Source organism: Calidris pugnax, unplaced genomic scaffold, assembly GCF_001431845.1.
Source record: "Calidris pugnax isolate Ruff unplaced genomic scaffold, ASM143184v1 scaffold65, whole genome shotgun sequence".
NCBI lineage: Eukaryota > Metazoa > Chordata > Aves > Charadriiformes > Scolopacidae > Calidris > Calidris pugnax.
Genome location: NW_015090785.1, coordinates 34,820 through 58,818, shown reverse-complemented (window position 1 = coordinate 58,818; position 23,999 = coordinate 34,820). Strand labels below are relative to the sequence as shown.

Below are 23,999 nucleotides of genomic sequence, written 5' to 3'. Positions count from 1 at the left end.
TGTCAAACTGTATTAATACATTTGTAATTTTAAAAGGACAAGTTATAAAACCCGTGGACGTGCAGTATGAAATTCCATTCCACGTTGCTCAAAGCATCAACACAAAGTAAAGTTAGACAAGGCAAACATACACTCCCAGCAGTGGAGTAGTTTAAGGCAGAAATTCTAATGATGGAACAATGACAAAGAAAAAAGCCACTGGGGTATTACATGAATTAGGCTGTTCAGATGCAGTAGAAGCTCCCAAAGGTAAAGATTTCTCAATGTTAAAATAGGATTATTTTAAAAGCTGAAAACATAGAAATAAAAATAAAAAACTGGGCCTATCATCTTCTTAGCTATCACAAGGCACTTTCTCCATTCCCAGCTTTGGTTCATTCTGTATCACTTATCTTTGATGGCTCCGTTACAAGCAACAAGAAATCTGTTGCACATCTGCAGATTTGGAGGTGAGTGGTTATTAAAGAATTTTTTGTAGCTTTCATAAATCTAGACTATCATACATAATATGACATTCAGTGTAACAGGAGACTTCAAGCTCACAGTACGTAGACTTTATCCTTATTAATGGCCAGGATACCACTCATCAAAAAATCTGTTTCAGTCAGCCTGTGGAATAAAGTTTATTTCCCGTAAAAGGCTAAAGCTGCTAAACAAAAGCAGGAAGCTAAACAGTAATGAAAACACAACACATTTCTAACTGAGGCGTATTAGCTTGCAGTCAGCTACAGCATATCAGTTCCGCATTTCTGAGTCAGCTGAAATAGAAACAGTTGCTCTTGATTGTCAGAATACAAGGCACGCTGTGGTTAAATTTTACCAGGCTTCTCCAGCATGCAGAAAACCTTCATGCCACTGGATTTCACATCACAGCATTTTCAGTAGAAACCTATTTACATTTGAAAAACATTCCCAGAACACCATTCCTATTTACATTGAAAACCATACCTCCTCCGTGTACTGCTCCAAATTAAGATGAAAAATTGCAACTTGGAACTGGATCCCTGGAAGTAGTTCACTTCTTTATTTGAGTTCATAACCTACTAACGTTACAAGCGACGTAAAAGGTAACTTTAGACATACTCCTTGTTGCTTATGACTGTCTCGGAGTCTTTGGTGTAAATGCGGTGCTGCTGAGCTGCCTGCCCTGCTGAATATGCGTATTTGTTGCAACTGTAAATTAAGGAGAAAAAAGATACAAAATGAGAAGTATTACACACCCCCCCACAGTTTCAGATACTTAAGACGTTACTCATTTGGGTCTGTATCCAACCCACCAATAGCACACACTTCACAAAGGTGCAGAAATCAGAGGCCTATTGTTCTCATCAGTCGGGTAGCTAAGGGAAGAGATGGGCTCTGTGCCAGGCAGCACAACCATCCCTCTCCTACCCAGAAACACACCGGATTCCTAACTCACATGCACTCTTCCTCCAGGCATTTTAGTCAAGTCCCTAAAGCAGAAGAGAACCTAGACCTTAATGCCTTTGAACAAGCTGCAGTTTTTAATACAGGAATCAAGATGATGAGAAAAAAACCGTAAGTATGTTCAGCCAGCCCCTTCAGCTGCCATTTGTCATGTTGAACTCCTATTTCATAGGTCAGTTTTACCTGATTTTCAAGGCATTTCAGGATATTTGTTACTTTGTCTCAAAGTATGGTGAGAGATTTAAAGTCCAATGTGGCTGATGAAATATAACCATAAAACTGAAATGGTTTCAGATTAGGTGATGGAGTAGCAGAGGAACACTCTCACTTATTACGTGTTTTGACATAACTCTCCTAAGATTAAAACCAGCAGCAGTGAACATGCTTCTCCCCTTCATATTATCATCCTCTCAAGCTTAGTCAGTACAGCCCCCACGCCATTTGGGTTCCTCTGGGTAGACATGGACCTCTGCTGTTTCTGACAATTTTATCCCTCTCCTTCAGAAGGTGTGAATAATTTAAGATTGAAAAAAAAAAATCCAGTTGAGGTTAAACATTGAGGCCAGAAATCTCACCTTCTCTAATTTGATGTGCAACAACACATTTCCATAAGGAACAAGGAAAAAAATAACTTCTAATGATCGATTGGATATGCTTTGGGAAGGAAATGCTATTACACTATCTGCAAATTAAATGGCATTTGAACATTTTAATAGTAGTGAGTATTGCAGAGAAATTTTATTATAATACACTATATTCTTTGATATACTTTTCTTTTGGCAACAGATAGTTCGCTCTTCCGTGGCACATTTTCATCATGTAGATCTTAGAACCAACAGCAGCACCCGGAATTACCAAATACTAGTTATAAGTAACTACTGATGGCAAAGTATCAACAAATACGCCAGGAGGTACAAGTATTTGGTATAGCATCCCCTGCCATCACAAGTCTGGGACATGCCCCAGCACTGAATTAGTAGGTACAATTTCCTGTTTGTAGTTTATACAGCTACAGATTTATACCAGGGGGTGACAGATAAACAGATTTCTCTGTGTATCTCTATCACAGATACAGAGGTACCAGGGGCACACACATAGAAAATGGTATATAATTGACAGCTACTATTTCAACTGGCAAATCCAAGATTACCTGTAATCCTGCTTTTTCTTCCCTTTGCATGAACAGGTCAGTAAGATCCCACCAACGATGTAAAGAACAGATCCAGCCCAGCCTAAGTACAGAGCATCTCCTAGTTCATACCTGAAACGTGAAAGATTTTATGGAAACAGCATGTCACAGGATCACAAAGCCATTATTTTAGACCAAGACACAAGGTGCACAAGTCATGCAAATAAACAAATTCTAGTCTTTGTAGAAATCAGCTAACTGATCAGAGAGGAGAAAAGATCTGGCTTTGTATCTCTTCAGTAAAGCTCTTCTATGTATATTTGTTCTGCCAAATTAGTGACAGTACAGAAAGTACCAAGCAATAAAAAGATAAGCAGCAATAAATACTTGCATACATTTAACAAATTGTTGATAATAAATTACAATAAATGATAACTGCTTCTGTGCAGTCCACAACAGTTATTTTGCCCTTGTGTTAGTTGTGACACTGAAGTCATTTTCTGAAACTGAATGACTGGACCTTGCTGCCTGTGTCATGAGAAAAGGCTAACCATAGAAACTAGATTTCTATGGACATGACCCTAGATCACCTACCAGCAGCTACTTGTATAGGGCTACTTTTCCAACTTATGTATCCTAAAGAATATTCAGAAGTCTCTGTAGTTCTATGGCTGAAATACATTTATGAACAGTTCCAGGTTGGAAAAGAATAGTTCTGCATTTTACTGTACAACTAGTGTTGTACCCCTTGCAGGAAACCCCCTAGTCCAGTCCAAGGAATTCACTGATAATGAATTCGACCCAAAGACTAGACACAATTGAGCCTGGGAAATCGTGGCAGGAATTTTGCAAAAAGAGGAAAACAAGTTCCTATATTCAGACAAAGACTATATCCACAATACAGCTGTATCTCTGTGGTCTGAGAAACCAAATGTAAGGGCAAAATAAGTGTCATGGATTGTGTAGAAGGTGTGCTGAAACCAGACACATGTGGTTTCTTTCCACTTGTAAACACAAAATCATTATTTAAAAGTGTCCAAATATCTGACTCCAGAATTAATTGCTAACAGGAAGGTTTCAGAGGTTTATACAGGTTCACTGCCCTCTGTGTTCTCATCGCACAGTGGAGCTGCAAGGTCTCCACTGTTTTAGGCACTTTCCAAACACAGAATAAGGAAACAATTGATATCTCAAAAAAAAACCCCCAAAAAAGCAAAAAACACTGGAGTACAAGCTGCTGGAGGAATACTAAGGAACAATCAGAGTGCTGCCCAGTGCCTGCAGAGGTCTCTGCTCCCTAGTCACCTATAGATAGGAATGCCATAGGCATTGTACCAAAGGAAAGTATAGGGATCTGCAGGAGAACTTAGGTTGGCTTCACAGCTGTATAAGAAATTCCTCTAAAAATTAATAGTAGTTAACATACTATTTTGCTGAAATCAGGCCAAAAAAACCCCACAAACCACCTCCTCCTCACTCAGACTTGCCAGTCTCTTAAGAGTGAAGATCAATACTGCCTGCAATTGAATTTAGACCTATCTCACGGAGTCCAAGGAGCACAGGCTTCCGCAAGAGCATGTCTGGCTTCACCAATGACCCAAAGTTAATTCATTAAGAACTGCTTAGTGAATCAATAGTCTTAACCAGGAAGCTCAGATATTAAAAAAATAAAAAATTCTTTAGCTACTGAATCCAAACCATCTGGTAACTGATTAACATGCATTGATGTCGAAGCCCCAAAGCTATACCAGATAATTATACAACTCCCTAACTATCCCACTAACTGAAATTCCTTATCAACGGTAGTTTCGGCCCTCTAACATATTTATTACCCTTCATATAATTCACTCAAGGGGATATAAAACAACAAAAAGTATTCACAAATGCAATTTCTTTGGACGTGCTTGCTTGAAAATACAAGGAAAACTGACAAACATCCGAAGCAATTGCTTAAAGTACTTTGATTCTTAGCAAAGCACTTCACCTCTGACTTCCCAGAATTGATTGTCAGGAGGAAACTAACAAAACACTTCAAATATGATCCTAGCAACTAAAGATTTACAGTTTACTAATCTAAACATTATATACTCGGTAGCGGTACCAGCAAATTATAAATGTCCTCTTTTCCCCAAACCAGCTCTCTCATTTTCCACAGGCAATATATTATGTTGCCCTCTCCCTTTCCCCCCTGCTCTCTGGAGGAGGGGCCCGGTCACCTCCACCCTTGTTCCTCATTGCTAAATCTAATGACCTAGATAAGGTGCCATAAGCGGGCATTTGGTTTTGAAGACTGTTGCTTTTATATCAGACAAGAATAAGGGCTTTTATACCTCGAAACTTGTTTGTGCGCAACTGTATGAGCTGATAGTCCCACAAACTTTGCCTCATTTTCATTCATAAGGCAAACAAGTGTTGAGCTGTTAATATATAGTGAAAGATATTTTTTTACTTCTTTAGGACAAGCAGCATGCTTTAGTGACGTTTCTCAGTTATCTGCAGGTCACTAGTCTGCAGTTCAAGCTGGTTTCTGTACGTTTTTTCATGTGCTTGAACATCTAAGGCACTGTATTCCAGCCATAGCTAGAGTTTTGTACCTCTTTTGGTCTAAACACTAAAGAAAATTAAGACTTTTACCTTTTCGTCTTCATAGCATTGAGATGTGCACTTAACTGAGTCTCACAAGAAAATGTAAACACGGTACAGAAACTCCTCAGATGTGGGGTTCATATTCCCCAGCCATTCACTAAACCTTCCAGTAGAGAACTCTCCTCCCTCCCCACCAACATCTCTGAGATGAAAAAATTGCCTGAAGACAAATTTTTCTCCTTTTATGGATTGGATAATGGGATCCATCCAGGTTGTGAAACTCCGGAGCAGCTGAGACTAGTGTAGCTGTCTGTAACATGATTGAGTTTGGTATGACAGATCTATTAACTTACTTGGTTCCAGCAAACAATGGGTCAAAAAATTGAGCCGTAACCATCGCAGCGTACCAAGAAACAGCCACCATGGAGCAGAGACCTACCAGAAAAAGTTTAAAACACACACAGGTGAATGATTCCTTTAACACTGTAGCAGCTTTAAATCAAGAACAAGTGTTCATTCCATTTAGTCTAGCTGTGAAAGTAATACAAAGTATTGATAGCATTCTCATTTCAGACTCAATATTACCTCCTAAAATAAAAAGAAATCCTCCTGTGACAGCAAACTTCATTTTTGCTTCTTCATCGCTCAACCCAACCTTTGTGCACTTCAAACCAAGCAGCGCGATCACTGCAGCTAGGAATCCCAAAAGGATGGAAGTAATCATCAAAGCACGGCATGCCTGAATGTGAACTGAGACAGAAAAAGAGAAAACAAATCAGGATCTATACAGAAATTAAATCAATCTTGTGCTGAAAAAATAAAAGTAACTAGAGGGAGTGACAAAATTAACATGAGTGAATCTTGTCCAACGTTGTTATTTGGTTCAGAGAAGCATCCAAACCCTAGAGTGCTTAGCCTTCAAGTCAATCAGAGTTCAGAGCTGAACTACACTTACACTTGATAAACTCAGTAAATCCTCTTGGGCCTTTAGTAAATCCTGAAAAATCACAGCAAGCCCTTCATAGCTTACATTTTTAAGTCCTGTGAAAATCCGTAGCTGTATATACGGTCATTTACAGGGCCAAAAATAAGAGTCCTACTCACAAGTCCTGGTGACTTTCTCACACGTGAGACACAGACAGACCCCCCTGAACTCCAGGCCCTAGCCAAGGACTGCAGGGCTCTGGCACCACAGAGGAATTGGAAAAACGGGCCAGTTTTGCTACTTCCAGTGAGAGATGGGAAACAAAGTGCTCAAGTTAGCAGTGCACTCTAAGCTCTGAGTGGGGCTAACAAATGGGAGACGAGCAGATCCAAGAGCTGCAGCACCCCTCTCCTCCCTGCCCTGAGGATACAGCTCCCGGTCTTCACATTTAAGTATTGATTGCACAAAAACCAAGACCAGATTATTAACCAGCCTAAGAAGGAAACTCAGACAGGGACTTAAGTCTTCTTTAAAGCAGGACCCTGGATTTAGCTGGTTCCAGGTCAAATGGTACCTTCGTGATACGACAAACGTGCCAAGTGTCACCAATCTGGCAGATTTGGCTGCTAACTTTGTTGGACTCCATGATCTTAAAGTTTTGTTTCCAATCTAAATGATTCTATGAGCCCAACCACACATCAAAAGGGTCTGCACTGGGCTGCATCTGGACAGTCACATCGTTGATGCAAGTGTTCAAGCTCTTGCTCCCTGATCACCTCCATGTCCTCCACGATAACCTGCTCCTAGCTCTCTGGTGGAATGAGCCCATAACTCTCCCAACAGTAAAAATCAGGCACAGAAACAGGAGGCGAAGTAACAGATTGACCCTCAGACAGGGGCTGTGTAACTTTATGTGGCCTATGAGTACTGGTCCTGCAAGCTTGAGAGTTATCACAGGCAGTAAGAAGCAGCCATGAGATAAACACACAGAATTAAAGGATAACATCATTTGAGGAATTAATGTTTCGTTAAGCATTAATTTTAAAATTTTCAGGGGAAAAAAATACAGACAAATAAAAGTGAAAAGACCCCTCAAAATACCATTAAGAGTTCAAGGCTTTTGCCTGCAGAAGATACAGTTTGGACAACCATTCAACTCCAGGATAACATCATTTGAGGAATTAATGTTTCATTAAGCATTAATTTTAAAATGTTCAGGGAAAAGAGATACAGACAAATAAAAATGAAAACACCCTTCAAAATACCATTAAGAGTTGAAGGCTTTTGCCTGCAGAAGATACGGTTTGGACAACTCTGATGCTGCTTTCTAGTTTGGGACCTTCCCCCACGATAGCAGGAATAACCCACAGCAGGGATCCAACAACTTACGTTTCAGGTCTTTGGGATTCCTGTAGTATTAGATGGGACTCCCCATATCTTTCTAGAAGGCACAAGCACAGTCTCAGGCTAACTGCTTGCAAGCCAATGGTTGTATTACTTTAACAGAAGAGATTTTGTACATGTCATTTTTGTACCACAATACGGTAACTTCAACAGCCTTAACTGAGGAGATTATTCCATAGCCCAGAAAGTTCAGCCAATGGTTGTATTACTTTAACAGAAGAGACTTCGTACCATGTCGTTTTTGCACCACAATACAATAACTTCAACAGCCTTAACTAAGGAGATTATTCCATAGCCCAGAAAGTTCCATTTTTAGTTGTCTTCATCTTAGAAAATGAGCTTATTGAACAAGATACAAAGTCAGTTAATTTTATCAATCAGTACTAATTGTAAGAAATTATCCCCAAATCGTGTCATTGGAAAAACATCTATGGAATCTTAACAAGAAGAAAAGAAAAGAAAAAAAAAAAAAGAGTTTAAAAAGTATTTGGCAGCTAAGAAATTCCTTTATATCAAATGTTTGATGTTGGTGTGACTAGAAAGTAGCCAGTCATGGTCTCAATCTTATGCAACACTGCTTTTAAAAAGGTCCTCACTTCAAACGTTTGTGATTTGGGCTAATGGCTTGCTGAATTCAAAAGCTTTACATTTGGTTAAAAGAACCAAGTCTGATCTTTCCCGTGCACAAAACAAAAACCAGAGATATATCATATAGCTCAGATGCCAATAAGGAAACCTTAATGGAAAATCTTTATGATCCCTCTGGTGAGAGGTAACAAAGACACTTTTGTTTTTTCTTTTTTTTTCCCCTCCCACCAATCCCTGGCATCTGCTGCTGCAGCAGCAGTTTCAGCTGTTTCTAAAGAGCAATTTGAAACACACCTAAACTAACCCTGATAATTTTTAGCCTGCCTCGGCTAACATCTGCAAGGGCTACAGGCATTTCTTGGAGGTCCCACTGTTTGTTCAGCCCTCATTGCTACCAGCCCCATTTTCTTCCTCCTCCCTGGTTTGCCCAACTGCCCTCTTGGCTTTTTCTACAATTCAGTGTCTTCTAACTTGTTTCTTTTTCAGGTCTCAGTTCTAAAACCATTTTTTCTCTACAATTCTGTAAGCTGCTTTTCCCTTCCCCCTGCCTATACTCCTCAAATATACTGCCATCTTCTCAACAGCATAACCAATCTCCTCTTCAACTGATCAAATTTAATCTTCACAAATTCCCTTTCCAAGCCTGGCCTATTCATTTACTTTCTGTCTGGCCCCATTTTTTCTCCTTCCTGCTGACTCCACATTGTTACTCACAATTCTCCAGGAGCCTTGCTGTTTCTTGCCTTCCTTTCTCTTTTGCTTTAGCACATCTACTCATGATGCTCTTTTCTGTCCATCCACCCCCCGCCCCTCCAACTTCTTTAAAACCTACTTTTTTCTCAGCAGCTCCAAGATGCTGACCTGATGTGGCCCCGTTGTCCACATGTGCACACATGGAAGCTCTATGACACTCTCAGAGGCAACACCCCATTTAAATACATCAATGCCAAGATGCTGCCTAGGGTCAGTAAGGTGGTCAGTTGCAGTAAGTTGGCAGGGAGGTGATTTGAGACAGCCAGCATAGCTTCACCAAGGGCAACTCCTGCCTGGCCAACCTCAAAACCAAAGATAATCTTCTCAAAAATTTAGAGGGAAAAAAAATAGAATCTGTTTGCATGATACCAGCCCTTGCTTCTGCAATGTCTCTCCTTTTCCCCAGGCTGTGAAGGCTGCCAGACCAGTAGCAGAACCCAATGCAGGATTTTGGTCCCAGCTGCAGAGATATGAAGAAGATTTGCAGATACCAAAGCAGCCTGATCTGCTGAGCAAAGGACTTAAAAATAGCAATGTGTGAAGATGCTTTAAAGAGAGTTGAGTGGGTTGCTACAGATTTAAATAAGTTAAGGGAAAAAAAAGTTACTTCATACACTTCATATATCTCCTATAAATAAAATGCCTTACCCCCCAAATGGGGCTGATTAAATTAATTCAGAGCGTGACCACTGAAGGTGCCTGGGAAAGGGGCAGATAATCAGGAGAAACAGCAGAAAGGGCTGTAAACAAACCAGAGAAAGGCATGGCATCTTCAGCGTCTATTTCTTCCTGACCAACACTGAATATGATAAAAATGTATTGAACGAATTAATAAGTTACTACATAGGGGTTTTACTCTTGGTTTTTAACTGAACTTCTCAGTGACGTTACAAGAAGACCTAATGCCAGACCAAGGAAGTTTTGAATTTCTATCTCTCCTACTGGATCATAATTCACGTTCATGAGACGACACAAACTTTGGTGAGAAACCAACACTGGAAATGCTTAGTCTCTGCCTCAGTTCTGCATTTTCTTTATGTTCAACATAGACCAAAAACACCATCACAAAATTACCTAAAAACCCGGAGGAAAGAATATACAGAGTTCAGCTCCCACCAAGCAAGTTAAGGGTCTTTTCAGCTTTTGAAATTATTCTCCAGAATACCAAAGGAATGCTTTTAAAAACAATAGCTGATAGTGGAGGGTAGAAGATGACACTGGCAATCTAAAAGTAATACTTTTTGCTTTACCTACTAAGTCCAACAAGATCTGTCAGTGGCCAGTGCATGTCTTCATATGTCAGTTCACAAGTCAGCTGTATCTGCATGCAAACGACACGGCTACATCATTTCTGCTCAGACTGCTTGCAAGGCACCCTGTGAAACTGTCTACTGGGATATCAAGGAACCTGCATGGAACTTCTAAATCAGACTACAATTATGTTTATCATAAGACATTAAAAGATGAGAGAAACACCAAGATATTTTGTCAAACTGTATTAATACATTTGTAATTTTAAAAGGACAAGTTATAAAACCCGTGGACGTGCAGTATGAAATTCCATTCCACGTTGCTCAAAGCATCAACACAAAGTAAAGTTAGACAAGGCAAACATACACTCCCAGCAGTGGAGTAGTTTAAGGCAGAAATTCTAATGATGGAACAATGACAAAGAAAAAAGCCACTGGGGTATTACATGAATTAGGCTGTTCAGATGCAGTAGAAGCTCCCAAAGGTAAAGATTTCTCAATGTTAAAATAGGATTATTTTAAAAGCTGAAAACATAGAAATAAAAATAAAAAACTGGGCCTATCATCTTCTTAGCTATCACAAGGCACTTTCTCCATTCCCAGCTTTGGTTCATTCTGTATCACTTATCTTTGATGGCTCCGTTACAAGCAACAAGAAATCTGTTGCACATCTGCAGATTTGGAGGTGAGTGGTTATTAAAGAATTTTTTGTAGCTTTCATAAATCTAGACTATCATACATAATATGACATTCAGTGTAACAGGAGACTTCAAGCTCACAGTACGTAGACTTTATCCTTATTAATGGCCAGGATACCACTCATCAAAAAATCTGTTTCAGTCAGCCTGTGGAATAAAGTTTATTTCCCGTAAAAGGCTAAAGCTGCTAAACAAAAGCAGGAAGCTAAACAGTAATGAAAACACAACACATTTCTAACTGAGGCGTATTAGCTTGCAGTCAGCTACAGCATATCAGTTCCGCATTTCTGAGTCAGCTGAAATAGAAACAGTTGCTCTTGATTGTCAGAATACAAGGCACGCTGTGGTTAAATTTTACCAGGCTTCTCCAGCATGCAGAAAACCTTCATGCCACTGGATTTCACATCACAGCATTTTCAGTAGAAACCTATTTACATTTGAAAAACATTCCCAGAACACCATTCCTATTTACATTGAAAACCATACCTCCTCCGTGTACTGCTCCAAATTAAGATGAAAAATTGCAACTTGGAACTGGATCCCTGGAAGTAGTTCACTTCTTTATTTGAGTTCATAACCTACTAACGTTACAAGCGACGTAAAAGGTAACTTTAGACATACTCCTTGTTGCTTATGACTGTCTCGGAGTCTTTGGTGTAAATGCGGTGCTGCTGAGCTGCCTGCCCTGCTGAATATGCGTATTTGTTGCAACTGTAAATTAAGGAGAAAAAAGATACAAAATGAGAAGTATTACACACCCCCCCACAGTTTCAGATACTTAAGACGTTACTCATTTGGGTCTGTATCCAACCCACCAATAGCACACACTTCACAAAGGTGCAGAAATCAGAGGCCTATTGTTCTCATCAGTCGGGTAGCTAAGGGAAGAGATGGGCTCTGTGCCAGGCAGCACAACCATCCCTCTCCTACCCAGAAACACACCGGATTCCTAACTCACATGCACTCTTCCTCCAGGCATTTTAGTCAAGTCCCTAAAGCAGAAGAGAACCTAGACCTTAATGCCTTTGAACAAGCTGCAGTTTTTAATACAGGAATCAAGATGATGAGAAAAAAACCGTAAGTATGTTCAGCCAGCCCCTTCAGCTGCCATTTGTCATGTTGAACTCCTATTTCATAGGTCAGTTTTACCTGATTTTCAAGGCATTTCAGGATATTCATTACTTTGTCTCAAAGTATGGTGAGAGATTTAAAGTCCAATGTGGCTGATGAAATATAACCATAAAACTGAAATGGTTTCAGATTAGGTGATGGAGTAGCAGAGGAACACTCTCACTTATTACGTGTTTTGACATAACTCTCCTAAGATTAAAACCAGCAGCAGTGAACATGCTTCTCCCCTTCATATTATCATCCTCTCAAGCTTAGTCAGTACAGCCCCCACGCCATTTGGGTTCCTCTGGGTAGACATGGACCTCTGCTGTTTCTGACAATTTTATCCCTCTCCTTCAGAAGGTGTGAATAATTTAAGATTGAAAAAAAAAAATCCAGTTGAGGTTAAACATTGAGGCCAGAAATCTCACCTTCTCTAATTTGATGTGCAACAACACATTTCCATAAGGAACAAGGAAAAAAATAACTTCTAATGATCGATTGGATATGCTTTGGGAAGGAAATGCTATTACACTATCTGCAAATTAAATGGCATTTGAACATTTTAATAGTAGTGAGTATTGCAGAGAAATTTTATTATAATACACTATATTCTTTGATATACTTTTCTTTTGGCAACAGATAGTTCGCTCTTCCGTGGCACATTTTCATCATGTAGATCTTAGAACCAACAGCAGCACCCGGAATTACCAAATACTAGTTATAAGTAACTACTGATGGCAAAGTATCAACAAATACGCCAGGAGGTACAAGTATTTGGTATAGCATCCCCTGCCATCACAAGTCTGGGACATGCCCCAGCACTGAATTAGTAGGTACAATTTCCTGTTTGTAGTTTATACAGCTACAGATTTATACCAGGGGGTGACAGATAAACAGATTTCTCTGTGTATCTCTATCACAGATACAGAGGTACCAGGGGCACACACATAGAAAATGGTATATAATTGACAGCTACTATTTCAACTGGCAAATCCAAGATTACCTGTAATCCTGCTTTTTCTTCCCTTTGCATGAACAGGTCAGTAAGATCCCACCAACGATGTAAAGAACAGATCCAGCCCAGCCTAAGTACAGAGCATCTCCTAGTTCATACCTGAAACGTGAAAGATTTTATGGAAACAGCATGTCACAGGATCACAAAGCCATTATTTTAGACCAAGACACAAGGTGCACAAGTCATGCAAATAAACAAATTCTAGTCTTTGTAGAAATCAGCTAACTGATCAGAGAGGAGAAAAGATCTGGCTTTGTATCTCTTCAGTAAAGCTCTTCTATGTATATTTGTTCTGCCAAATTAGTGACAGTACAGAAAGTACCAAGCAATAAAAAGATAAGCAGCAATAAATACTTGCATACATTTAACAAATTGTTGATAATAAATTACAATAAATGATAACTGCTTCTGTGCAGTCCACAACAGTTATTTTGCCCTTGTGTTAGTTGTGACACTGAAGTCATTTTCTGAAACTGAATGACTGGACCTTGCTGCCTGTGTCATGAGAAAAGGCTAACCATAGAAACTAGATTTCTATGGACATGACCCTAGATCACCTACCAGCAGCTACTTGTATAGGGCTACTTTTCCAACTTATGTATCCTAAAGAATATTCAGAAGTCTCTGTAGTTCTATGGCTGAAATACATTTATGAACAGTTCCAGGTTGGAAAAGAATAGTTCTGCATTTTACTGTACAACTAGTGTTGTACCCCTTGCAGGAAACCCCCTAGTCCAGTCCAAGGAATTCACTGATAATGAATTCGACCCAAAGACTAGACACAATTGAGCCTGGGAAATCGTGGCAGGAATTTTGCAAAAAGAGGAAAACAAGTTCCTATATTCAGACAAAGACTATATCCACAATACAGCTGTATCTCTGTGGTCTGAGAAACCAAATGTGAGGGCAAAATAAGTGTCATGGATTGTGTAGAAGGTGTGCTGAAACCAGACACATGTGGTTTCTTTCCACTTGTAAACACAAAATCATTATTTAAAAGTGTCCAAATATCTGACTCCAGAATTAATTGCTAACAGGAAGGTTTCAGAGGTTTATACAGGTTCACTGCCCTCTGTGTTCTCATCGCACAGTGGAGCTGCAAGGTCTCCACTGTTTTAGGCACTTTCCAAACACAGAATAAGGAAACAATTGATATCTCAAAAAAAAACCCCCAAAAAAGCAAAAAACACTGGAGTACAAGCTGCTGGAGGAATACTAAGGAACAATCAGAGTGCTGCCCAGTGCCTGCAGAGGTCTCTGCTCCCTAGTCACCTATAGATAGGAATGCCATAGGCATTGTACCAAAGGAAAGTATAGGGATCTGCAGGAGAACTTAGGTTGGCTTCACAGCTGTATAAGAAATTCCTCTAAAAATTAATAGTAGTTAACATACTATTTTGCTGAAATCAGGCCAAAAAAACCCCACAAACCACCTCCTCCTCACTCAGACTTGCCAGTCTCTTAAGAGTGAAGATCAATACTGCCTGCAATTGAATTTAGACCTATCTCACGGAGTCCAAGGAGCACAGGCTTCCGCAAGAGCATGTCTGGCTTCACCAATGACCCAAAGTTAATTCATTAAGAACTGCTTAGTGAATCAATAGTCTTAACCAGGAAGCTCAGATATTAAAAAAATAAAAAATTCTTTAGCTACTGAATCCAAACCATCTGGTAACTGATTAACATGCATTGATGTCGAAGCCCCAAAGCTATACCAGATAATTATACAACTCCCTAACTATCCCACTAACTGAAATTCCTTATCAACGGTAGTTTCGGCCCTCTAACATATTTATTACCCTTCATATAATTCACTCAAGGGGATATAAAACAACAAAAAGTATTCACAAATGCAATTTCTTTGGACGTGCTTGCTTGAAAATACAAGGAAAACTGACAAACATCCGAAGCAATTGCTTAAAGTACTTTGATTCTTAGCAAAGCACTTCACCTCTGACTTCCCAGAATTGATTGTCAGGAGGAAACTAACAAAACACTTCAAATATGATCCTAGCAACTAAAGATTTACAGTTTACTAATCTAAACATTATATACTCGGTAGCGGTACCAGCAAATTATAAATGTCCTCTTTTCCCCAAACCAGCTCTCTCATTTTCCACAGGCAATATATTATGTTGCCCTCTCCCTTTCCCCCCTGCTCTCTGGAGGAGGGGCCCGGTCACCTCCACCCTTGTTCCTCATTGCTAAATCTAATGACCTAGATAAGGTGCCATAAGCGGGCATTTGGTTTTGAAGACTGTTGCTTTTATATCAGACAAGAATAAGGGCTTTTATACCTCGAAACTTGTTTGTGCGCAACTGTATGAGCTGATAGTCCCACAAACTTTGCCTCATTTTCATTCATAAGGCAAACAAGTGTTGAGCTGTTAATATATAGTGAAAGATATTTTTTTACTTCTTTAGGACAAGCAGCATGCTTTAGTGACGTTTCTCAGTTATCTGCAGGTCACTAGTCTGCAGTTCAAGCTGGTTTCTGTACGTTTTTTCATGTGCTTGAACATCTAAGGCACTGTATTCCAGCCATAGCTAGAGTTTTGTACCTCTTTTGGTCTAAACACTAAAGAAAATTAAGACTTTTACCTTTTCGTCTTCATAGCATTGAGATGTGCACTTAACTGAGTCTCACAAGAAAATGTAAACACGGTACAGAAACTCCTCAGATGTGGGGTTGATATTCCCCAGCCATTCACTAAACCTTCCAGTAGAGAACTCTCCTCCCTCCCCACCAACATCTCTGAGATGAAAAAATTGCCTGAAGACAAATTTTTCTCCTTTTATGGATTGGATAATGGGATCCATCCAGGTTGTGAAACTCCGGAGCAGCTGAGACTAGTGTAGCTGTCTGTAACATGATTGAGTTTGGTATGACAGATCTATTAACTTACTTGGTTCCAGCAAACAATGGGTCAAAAAATTGAGCCGTAACCATCGCAGCGTACCAAGAAACAGCCACCATGGAGCAGAGACCTACCAGAAAAAGTTTAAAACACACACAGGTGAATGATTCCTTTAACACTGTAGCAGCTTTAAATCAAGAACAAGTGTTCATTCCATTTAGTCTAGCTGTGAAAGTAATACAAAGTATTGATAGCATTCTCATTTCAGACTCAATATTACCTCCTAAAATAAAAAGAAATCCTCCTGTGACAGCAAACTTCATTTTTGCTTCTTCATCGCTCAACCCAACCTTTGTGCACTTCAAACCAAGCAGCGCGATCACTGCAGCTAGGAATCCCAAAAGGATGGAAGTAATCATCAAAGCACGGCATGCCTGAATGTGAACTGAGACAGAAAAAGAGAAAACAAATCAGGATCTATACAGAAATTAAATCAATCTTGTGCTGAAAAAATAAAAGTAACTAGAGGGAGTGACAAAATTAACATGAGTGAATCTTGTCCAACGTTGTTATTTGGTTCAGAGAAGCATCCAAACCCTAGAGTGCTTAGCCTTCAAGTCAATCAGAGTTCAGAGCTGAACTACACTTACACTTGATAAACTCAGTAAATCCTCTTGGGCCTTTAGTAAATCCTGAAAAATCACAGCAAGCCCTTCATAGCTTACATTTTTAAGTCCTGTGAAAATCCGTAGCTGTATATACGGTCATTTACAGGGCCAAAAATAAGAGTCCTACTCACAAGTCCTGGTGACTTTCTCACACGTGAGACACAGACAGACCCCCCTGAACTCCAGGCCCTAGCCAAGGACTGCAGGGCTCTGGCACCACAGAGGAATTGGAAAAACGGGCCAGTTTTGCTACTTCCAGTGAGAGATGGGAAACAAAGTGCTCAAGTTAGCAGTGCACTCTAAGCTCTGAGTGGGGCTAACAAATGGGAGACGAGCAGATCCAAGAGCTGCAGCACCCCTCTCCTCCCTGCCCTGAGGATACAGCTCCCGGTCTTCACATTTAAGTATTGATTGCACAAAAACCAAGACCAGATTATTAACCAGCCTAAGAAGGAAACTCAGACAGGGACTTAAGTCTTCTTTAAAGCAGGACCCTGGATTTAGCTGGTTCCAGGTCAAATGGTACCTTCGTGATACGACAAACGTGCCAAGTGTCACCAATCTGGCAGATTTGGCTGCTAACTTTGTTGGACTCCATGATCTTAAAGTTTTGTTTCCAATCTAAATGATTCTATGAGCCCAACCACACATCAAAAGGGTCTGCACTGGGCTGCATCTGGACAGTCACATCGTTGATGCAAGTGTTCAAGCTCTTGCTCCCTGATCACCTCCATGTCCTCCACGATAACCTGCTCCTAGCTCTCTGGTGGAATGAGCCCATAACTCTCCCAACAGTAAAAATCAGGCACAGAAACAGGAGGCGAAGTAACAGATTGACCCTCAGACAGGGGCTGTGTAACTTTATGTGGCCTATGAGTACTGGTCCTGCAAGCTTGAGAGTTATCCTAGGCAATAAGAAGCAGCCATGAGATAAATACATAGAATTAAAGGATAACATCATTTGAGGAATTAATGTTTCGTTAAGCATTAATTTTAAAATTTTCAGGGGAAAAAAATACAGACAAATAAAAGTGAAAAGACCCCTCAAAATACCATTAAGAGTTCAAGGCTTTTGCCTGCAGAAGATACAGTTTGGACAACCATTCAACTCCGATGCTGCTTTCTAGTTTGGGACCTTCCCCCACGATAGCAGGAATAACCCACAGCAGGGATCCAACAACTTACGTTTCAGGTCTTTGGGATTCCTGTAGTATTAGATGGGACTCCCCATATCTTTCTAGAAGGCACAAGCACAGTCTCAGGCTAACTGCTTGCAAGCCAATGGTTGTATTACTTTAACAGAAGAGACTTCGTACCATGTCGTTTTTGCACCACAATACAATAACTTCAACAGCCTTAACTAAGGAGATTATTCCATAGCCCAGAAAGTTCCATTTTTAGTTGTCTTCATCTTAGAAAATGAGCTTATTGAACAAGATACAAAGTCAGTTAATTTTATCAATCAGTACTAATTGTAAGAAATTATCCCCAAATCGTGTCATTGGAAAAACATCTATGGAATCTTAACAAGAAGAAAAGAAAAGAAAAAAAAAAAAGAGTTTAAAAAGTATTTGGCAGCTAAGAAATTCCTTTATATCAAATGTTTGATGTTGGTGTGACTAGAAAGTAGCCAGTCATGGTCTCAATCTTATGCAACACTGCTTTTAAAAAGGTCCTCACTTCAAACGTTTGTGATTTGGGCTAATGGCTTGCTGAATTCAAAAGCTTTACATTTGGTTAAAAGAACCAAGTCTGATCTTTCCCGTGCACAAAACAAAAACCAGAGATATATCATATAGCTCAGATGCCAATAAGGAAACCTTAATGGAAAATCTTTATGATCCCTCTGGTGAGAGGTAACAAAGACACTTTTGTTTTTTCTTTTTTTTTCCCCTCCCACCAATCCCTGGCATCTGCTGCTGCAGCAGCAGTTTCAGCTGTTTCTAAAGAGCAATTTGAAACACACCTAAACTAACCCTGATAATTTTTAGCCTGCCTCGGCTAACATCTGCAAGGGCTACAGGCATTTCTTGGAGGTCCCACTGTTTGTTCAGCCCTCATTGCTACCAGCCCCATTTTCTTCCTCCTCCCTGGTTTGCCCAACTGCCCTCTTGGCTTTTTCTACAATTCAGTGTCTTCTAACTTGTTTCTTTTTCAGGTCTCAGTTCTAAAACCATTTTTTCTCTACAATTCTGTAAGCTGCTTTTCCCTTCCCCCTGCCTATACTCCTCAAATATACTGCCATCTTCTCAACAGCATAACCAATCTCCTCTTCAACTGATCAAATTTAATCTTCACAAATTCCCTTTCCAAGCCTGGCCTATTCATTTACTTTCTGTCTGGCCCCATTTTTTCTCCTTCCTGCTGACTCCACATTGTTACTCACAATTCTCCAGGAGCCTTGCTGTTTCTTGCCTTCCTTTCTCTTTTGCTTTAGCACATCTACTCATGATGCTCTTTTCTGTCCATCCACCCCCCGCCCCTCCAACTTCTTTAAAACCTACTTTTTTCTCAGCAGCTCCAAGATGCTGACCTGATGTGGCCCCGTTGTCCACATGTGCACACATGGAAGCTCTATGACACTCTCAGAGGCAACACCCCATTTAAATACATCAATGCCAAGATGCTGCCTAGGGTCAGTAAGGTGGTCAGTTAGCAGTAAGTTGGCAGGGAGGTGATTCGAGACAGCCAGCATAGCTTCACCAAGGGCAACTCCTGCCTGGCCAACCTCATGGCCCCCTGTGATAGAGTGACTACATCCGTGGACAAGGGAAGAGCTACAGATGTCATCTATCTGGACTTCTATAAGGCCTTTGACATGGTCCCTCACAACATCCTTCTAAATTGGTGAGACATGGATTTGAAGGGTGGACTGTTCAGGGATGAGGAACTGGTTGTATGGTCGCATCCAGAGGATAGCAGTCAACAGCTCAACGTCCAGATGGGGGTCAGTGACAAGTGGTGTCCCTCAGGGGTATGTACTAGGACTGGTACTGTTCAGTATCTTCATCAGTGACACAGACAGTGAGAACGAGCACACCCTCAGCAAGTTTGCTGATGACACCAAACTGAGTGGTGTGGTTGACATGCCTGAGGGGCTGGAAGCCATCCAGAGGGACCTGGACAAGCTCAAGAATTGGGCCCATGTGAACCTCATGAGATTCAACAAGGCTAAGTGCAGGGTCCTGCTCCTGGGGCAGGGCAACCCCCAGTATCAATACAGCCTGGGGGATGAAGGGACTGGGAGCAGCCCTGCTAAGAAGGACTTGGGGGTACTGGTGGATGAGAAGCTGGACATGAGCCTACAATGTGCGCTCGCAGCCCAAAAGGGCAACTGTATCCTGGGCTGCATCAAAAGAACCATGGTCAGCAGGTCAAGGGAGGTGATTCTGCCCCTCTATTCCACTCTGGTGAGACCCCACATGGAGTACTGCATCCAGCTCGGGAGCCCTCAGCTTAGGAAACACATGGCAGGGGTCTAGAGAAGGGCAACAAAGATGATCAGAGGGCTGGAGCACCTCTCCTAGAAGGACAGGCTGAGAGTTCAGGTTGTTCAGCCTGGAGAAGAGAAGGCTCAGGGGAGACCTTATTGCGCCTTTTCAGCACATAAAGGGGGCCTACAGGAAAGATGGGGACAAACATTTTAGCAGAGCCTGTTGCAATAGGACAAGGGCTAATGACTTTAAACTGAAAGAGGGTAGATTTAGACTAGATATAAGGAAGAAATTTTTTATGATGAGGGTGGTGAAACACTGGCCCAGGTCACCCGGAGAAGTGGTAGATGCCCTATCCTTGGAAAAACTCAAGGTCAGGTTGGACGGGGCTCTGAGGAACCTGATCTAGTTGAAGATGTCCCTGCTCATGGCAGGGCAAGTTGGACTAGATGCCCTTTTAAGGTCCCTTCCAACCCAAACTATTCTATGATTCTAAGTTATGAACCAACCCTTGAAGTGGTTTATATGTGAACCAAATGCACACTCCCATAAGCACTCTGCAGAGGGTAACTCTGCATGTCCGATGGACATGATCCTGCTATTGCTGAGTCTAAGAAGTTTAAATAGGGTTATGTTTCTCTTAATACACACATGCATTTTAAAACCAATTGTTAGATAACACTGAAAGATGAAAAGAACAGATTATTCCCTAAATACTGGACACAGACCATTACAGAGACTTGCTATGCTAGCTTCAGAGATGGTCAACACCACCAGTTTATTTCAGGCTGAGAGAGAAAGTGATTTAATACCTCATTCCCACTAATCCAATATTACACATTCTTCGGATTAGGAGTATCCTTCTACCTATTTAAGTTTAGCCACCTCCCAGTGTAGATTCAACTAAGTAGGATTCAATTTATTCTGGAATAAGTATCTACATTATTCAAGATTAATAAAAACTAGCTTTACTGTCTATAAATATGCTCACTATCCACAGAATACTGCCTTCGTTGAGCATTTGAGGACAATCCACAATTCTACCACAGACTGATACAGAGTACAGGAGCCAGCAGATCTAAATTTCCTGATATTTAGAATCACATCCAACAAAGCAGTAGTTAACTAGTCCTGACAAGTATATTAATTTATACCATATACTCATTGTATAACTCATATTATGTTATAAGACGAATAACATACCTTTATACCATATACTCATTGTATAACTCATAAGACGAATAACATACACTCATTGTATTTCTTGCATTATCTACCATCTTCAGTCTCAACATACAAGAAACACTACTGCTCCTTAACTATAAATAGTCTGTCTTGCCTATTATATATTGCATTATCTACCATCTTCAGTCTCAACATGCAAAAACCACTACTGCTCCTTAACTATAAATAGTATGTCTTGTCTATTATATAAAAAAAAATCCAGCTACAATACACGAGCTACCAAGTATTGCAAAAGAAGGCCTATACAATAATTCCAAATAAAGATCATCATAAGATGTGTTAAAAATGTCTCCTACTGATTCCTCCCACCAGATGCTAAAAAACAGATTACACCATATTTTGCATGCCTATGCTTGATCAAACAACTTCATTTGCCTTATTTTACAGCCTTTCCTAATGCGCTTGACACATTCTGCCATTTAAGAGATTTTTATTACTTCACCCCCCAAAGACCTTCTTAGTCAGTCATTTTCCAGTACTAACAGATTACCAAAACAAAAGTACCTTTTTACTTTTTTCCAACAAATTTTTAAGCGATATAAACAAGATTGTGTAAAGTCACATACCAGGCAGTGCAAGCATAGAGTCAAATTCTCTGCAGTTGGATACTCCAGTGCTGTCTTCTGCACAGCTTTTCCACAGGTTTTCAAACAACGTAGATGTTGTGATCACACTCCCGTATATAGAGGAGACTTTCCAGTAATTATGCGCCAAAGTAGCTCCAACCATCGCCCACCCACCAAAGCACAAAAGAAAACCAACAATTTCCAATGCAGCAGTCATGTTTGTGAGTAAGTAACAGTTAAATATTCCTATAATTAGATTACAATCAAGTGAAGCCTTTCTGAAGCCTCCTTGCTGTTTTATCTCTGGGTTTCACTCCAAAATGAGACTACCTTTGCTCTTTGCTCAACCCCAGAGATAAGGCTTACGGTGCATGACAATAAGAAGTGGGAGCAGTTCATGATAAAGATATTAACTTTTTTTTTTATAACAATATTAATTCTTTTTCTAATGAGAAATGATAAAATGAGCCTATTCCTAGTCTCACCCTAGAAACTCTAGTCAGTATGTCTACAAAATATCTTGTAAGACTGATAATATTGGCAAATACTTAATTTCTGTCTCTCCTCTGAAGTCAACTAGGATTTACACAAGATTAAAATAATTTATAATTCTATTATTCATCTCAAATCAAAAAGCTTTACTATGCTGTTGCCTTGATGACTCAAGCATAAGAAAGCTCAGGAATTGAAATTTTATTCTGTTGCTAGAAAATTTAGCACATTCTTTGGAGTTATGGTCATAAGTAATCCATAGCAACTGTACTGCCAGCATCTTCAGGAAGTTTAAGTCTGTGAATGAGTGGTTTCCATTAATATTTTACAGTCTATTGATCTATAGTCAAACACTTTGAGTCTTAAAAATAGTCCCACTTACACTGGAATACCATTGTAATGATGTATATGTTTCACAGAAATGAAATATAAGGGAACGAATGAGCCATGGAATAAAATGATGAAGGAAAACAGCTATATGAAAAATAATACATATCAGCTGATTGCATCTGTTTATCAGAATATCCCAGTATTAAAAAAAAAAATCTATTCTAGGCAAAGTAGAAGAACGTTAAGCTTGGTTTACTTGCTTCTGCTCTTGACTAGACAAAATATTAGATTCCATTCACACCATTATACTAATGTTAATACCTTAAACTGCTTGTGTATCCAAATGGGGTTAACCATCTCTTGCAGTGATAACCTGCTCTTATCTCCAGGAAATGGAGTCAGAGTTTCTTCATAAAATAATCCTGCTGTGACGCAACATGGTAACAGATTCACAGCATTTACACAAAGACTACCAGAAGGATTAGCCGTTGAGAGAGCCATAACTTGCCCGTAACAAATATCTGGGTTTTTTTCAAAATTCACCAATCACTTAGAGCTGATGCTGTAGGTTGGTAGGCTGGCTGCAAAAGGATATGATGGTGCCACCATGACATTTTTGCTCCCTTGGCAGCCCAGAGGATCGTTGTCATTGATTTAAAGAAGAACAGATTTGGCAGCGCAGCCAGTGTGATCCTGTGCAGCTCTGTACTTGCGATCTTTCAAAGAAACTACATGGTATGTGCTAAGAATTGATCTTCTCAGGTGACTTTTACAGAATTCCCTCTTTCTGTTAAGTCACTGTGATTAGAAAAACACTGGCATAGTAAAATGAACAAACCATACCAGTATTCTGGAGTACCTGCATCCCATTAAAAGCCCTTCAAAGAGTTTCAAATCATTTATCCATACACAGGTGCTACCTTGGTGACCTCAGCAATCACTTCTGCTGACAGCACTTTCCAAGCTGAGTTCAGTTGGGACCTTGAATCAAAGGATTGGAGCATCTCCCTTATGAGGAGAGACTGAGAGAGCTGGGACTCTTTAGTCTGGAGAAGAGAAGGCTGAGGGGAGACCTTATCAATGCCTACAAGTATCTCAAGGGAGGGTTGAAGGAGGAGGGAGCCAGACTCTTTTCAGTGGTTCCCAGTGAGAGGACGAGGGGCAACGGGCACAAGTTGGAACATAAGAGGTTCCACTCAAATATGAGGAGAAACTTCTTCACGGTGAGGGTGGCAGAGCCCTGGAACAGGCTGCCCAGGGAGGGTGTGGAGTCCCCTTCCTTGGAGATTTTCAAGACCCCCCTGGATGCAGTCCTGAGTAACATGCTCTAGCTCTAGGCAATCCTGCTTCAGCAGGGGAGTTGGACTAGATGATCTCTATGGTCCCTTCCAACTCTAAAATTCAGTGAAAAATTCAGTGAAAAAAAAAAAAATTATCGCATGATTTTTAGATGAGCAGGATTAGAAGAAAAATGAACAATAACAAACACTGCAGACTCACAAAAAAGGTAGTGAGGG

At 40.3% G+C, this 23,999-nt stretch overlaps 2 protein-coding genes and 1 long non-coding RNA gene across 9 annotated transcripts in view; 1 reads left to right on the top strand and 2 right to left on the bottom strand.

Moving 5' to 3' along the window:
- Positions 1-41: 41 nt before the first annotated feature.
- LOC106902647 (claudin-15-like) lies at positions 42-7,131 on the bottom strand. 2 transcript variants are annotated; one of them, XM_014966304.1, is made up of 4 exons: positions 5,729-7,131; positions 5,497-5,578; positions 2,585-2,689; positions 42-1,179 (listed from the first exon to the last, which is right to left on the bottom strand). In XM_014966304.1, the coding sequence occupies exons 1-4, from the start codon at positions 5,865-5,867 to the stop codon at positions 1,074-1,076; spliced, it is 432 nt and encodes a 143-aa protein (XP_014821790.1). In that variant the 5' UTR covers positions 5,868-7,131; the 3' UTR covers positions 42-1,073. The 2 variants fall into 2 exon arrangements, with proteins under 2 accessions (XP_014821790.1, XP_014821789.1); XM_014966303.1 differs by having other exon boundaries at positions 42-1,173; positions 2,579-2,689; positions 5,729-7,124.
- A 3,484-nt stretch (positions 7,132-10,615) lies between these two features.
- LOC106902644 lies at positions 10,616-15,754 on the top strand. Its single transcript, XR_001414554.1, has 3 exons — positions 10,616-10,748; positions 11,737-11,838; positions 12,914-15,754. It is a non-coding gene; the product is annotated as an uncharacterized LOC106902644 (long non-coding RNA).
- Positions 10,641-23,999, bottom strand: part of LOC106902643 (claudin-15-like) — a 26,432-nt gene continuing 13,073 nt past the window's right edge. For 4 of the 6 annotated variants that reach the window (XM_014966296.1, XM_014966295.1, XM_014966297.1 and 1 more), the window contains 4 exons: positions 16,028-16,192; positions 15,796-15,877; positions 12,878-12,988; positions 10,641-11,472 (listed from right to left, as the gene is read on the bottom strand). In XM_014966296.1, coding sequence (XP_014821782.1) covers positions 11,373-11,472; positions 12,878-12,988; positions 15,796-15,877; positions 16,028-16,192 — 458 coding nt within the window. In that variant the 3' untranslated portion in view covers positions 10,641-11,372. Of the gene's footprint in view, positions 11,479-12,877; positions 12,989-15,795; positions 15,878-16,027; positions 16,193-21,660; positions 21,902-23,999 lie in introns of those variants that run through there. The other 2 variants (XM_014966299.1, XM_014966298.1) reach the window with 2 other exon arrangements.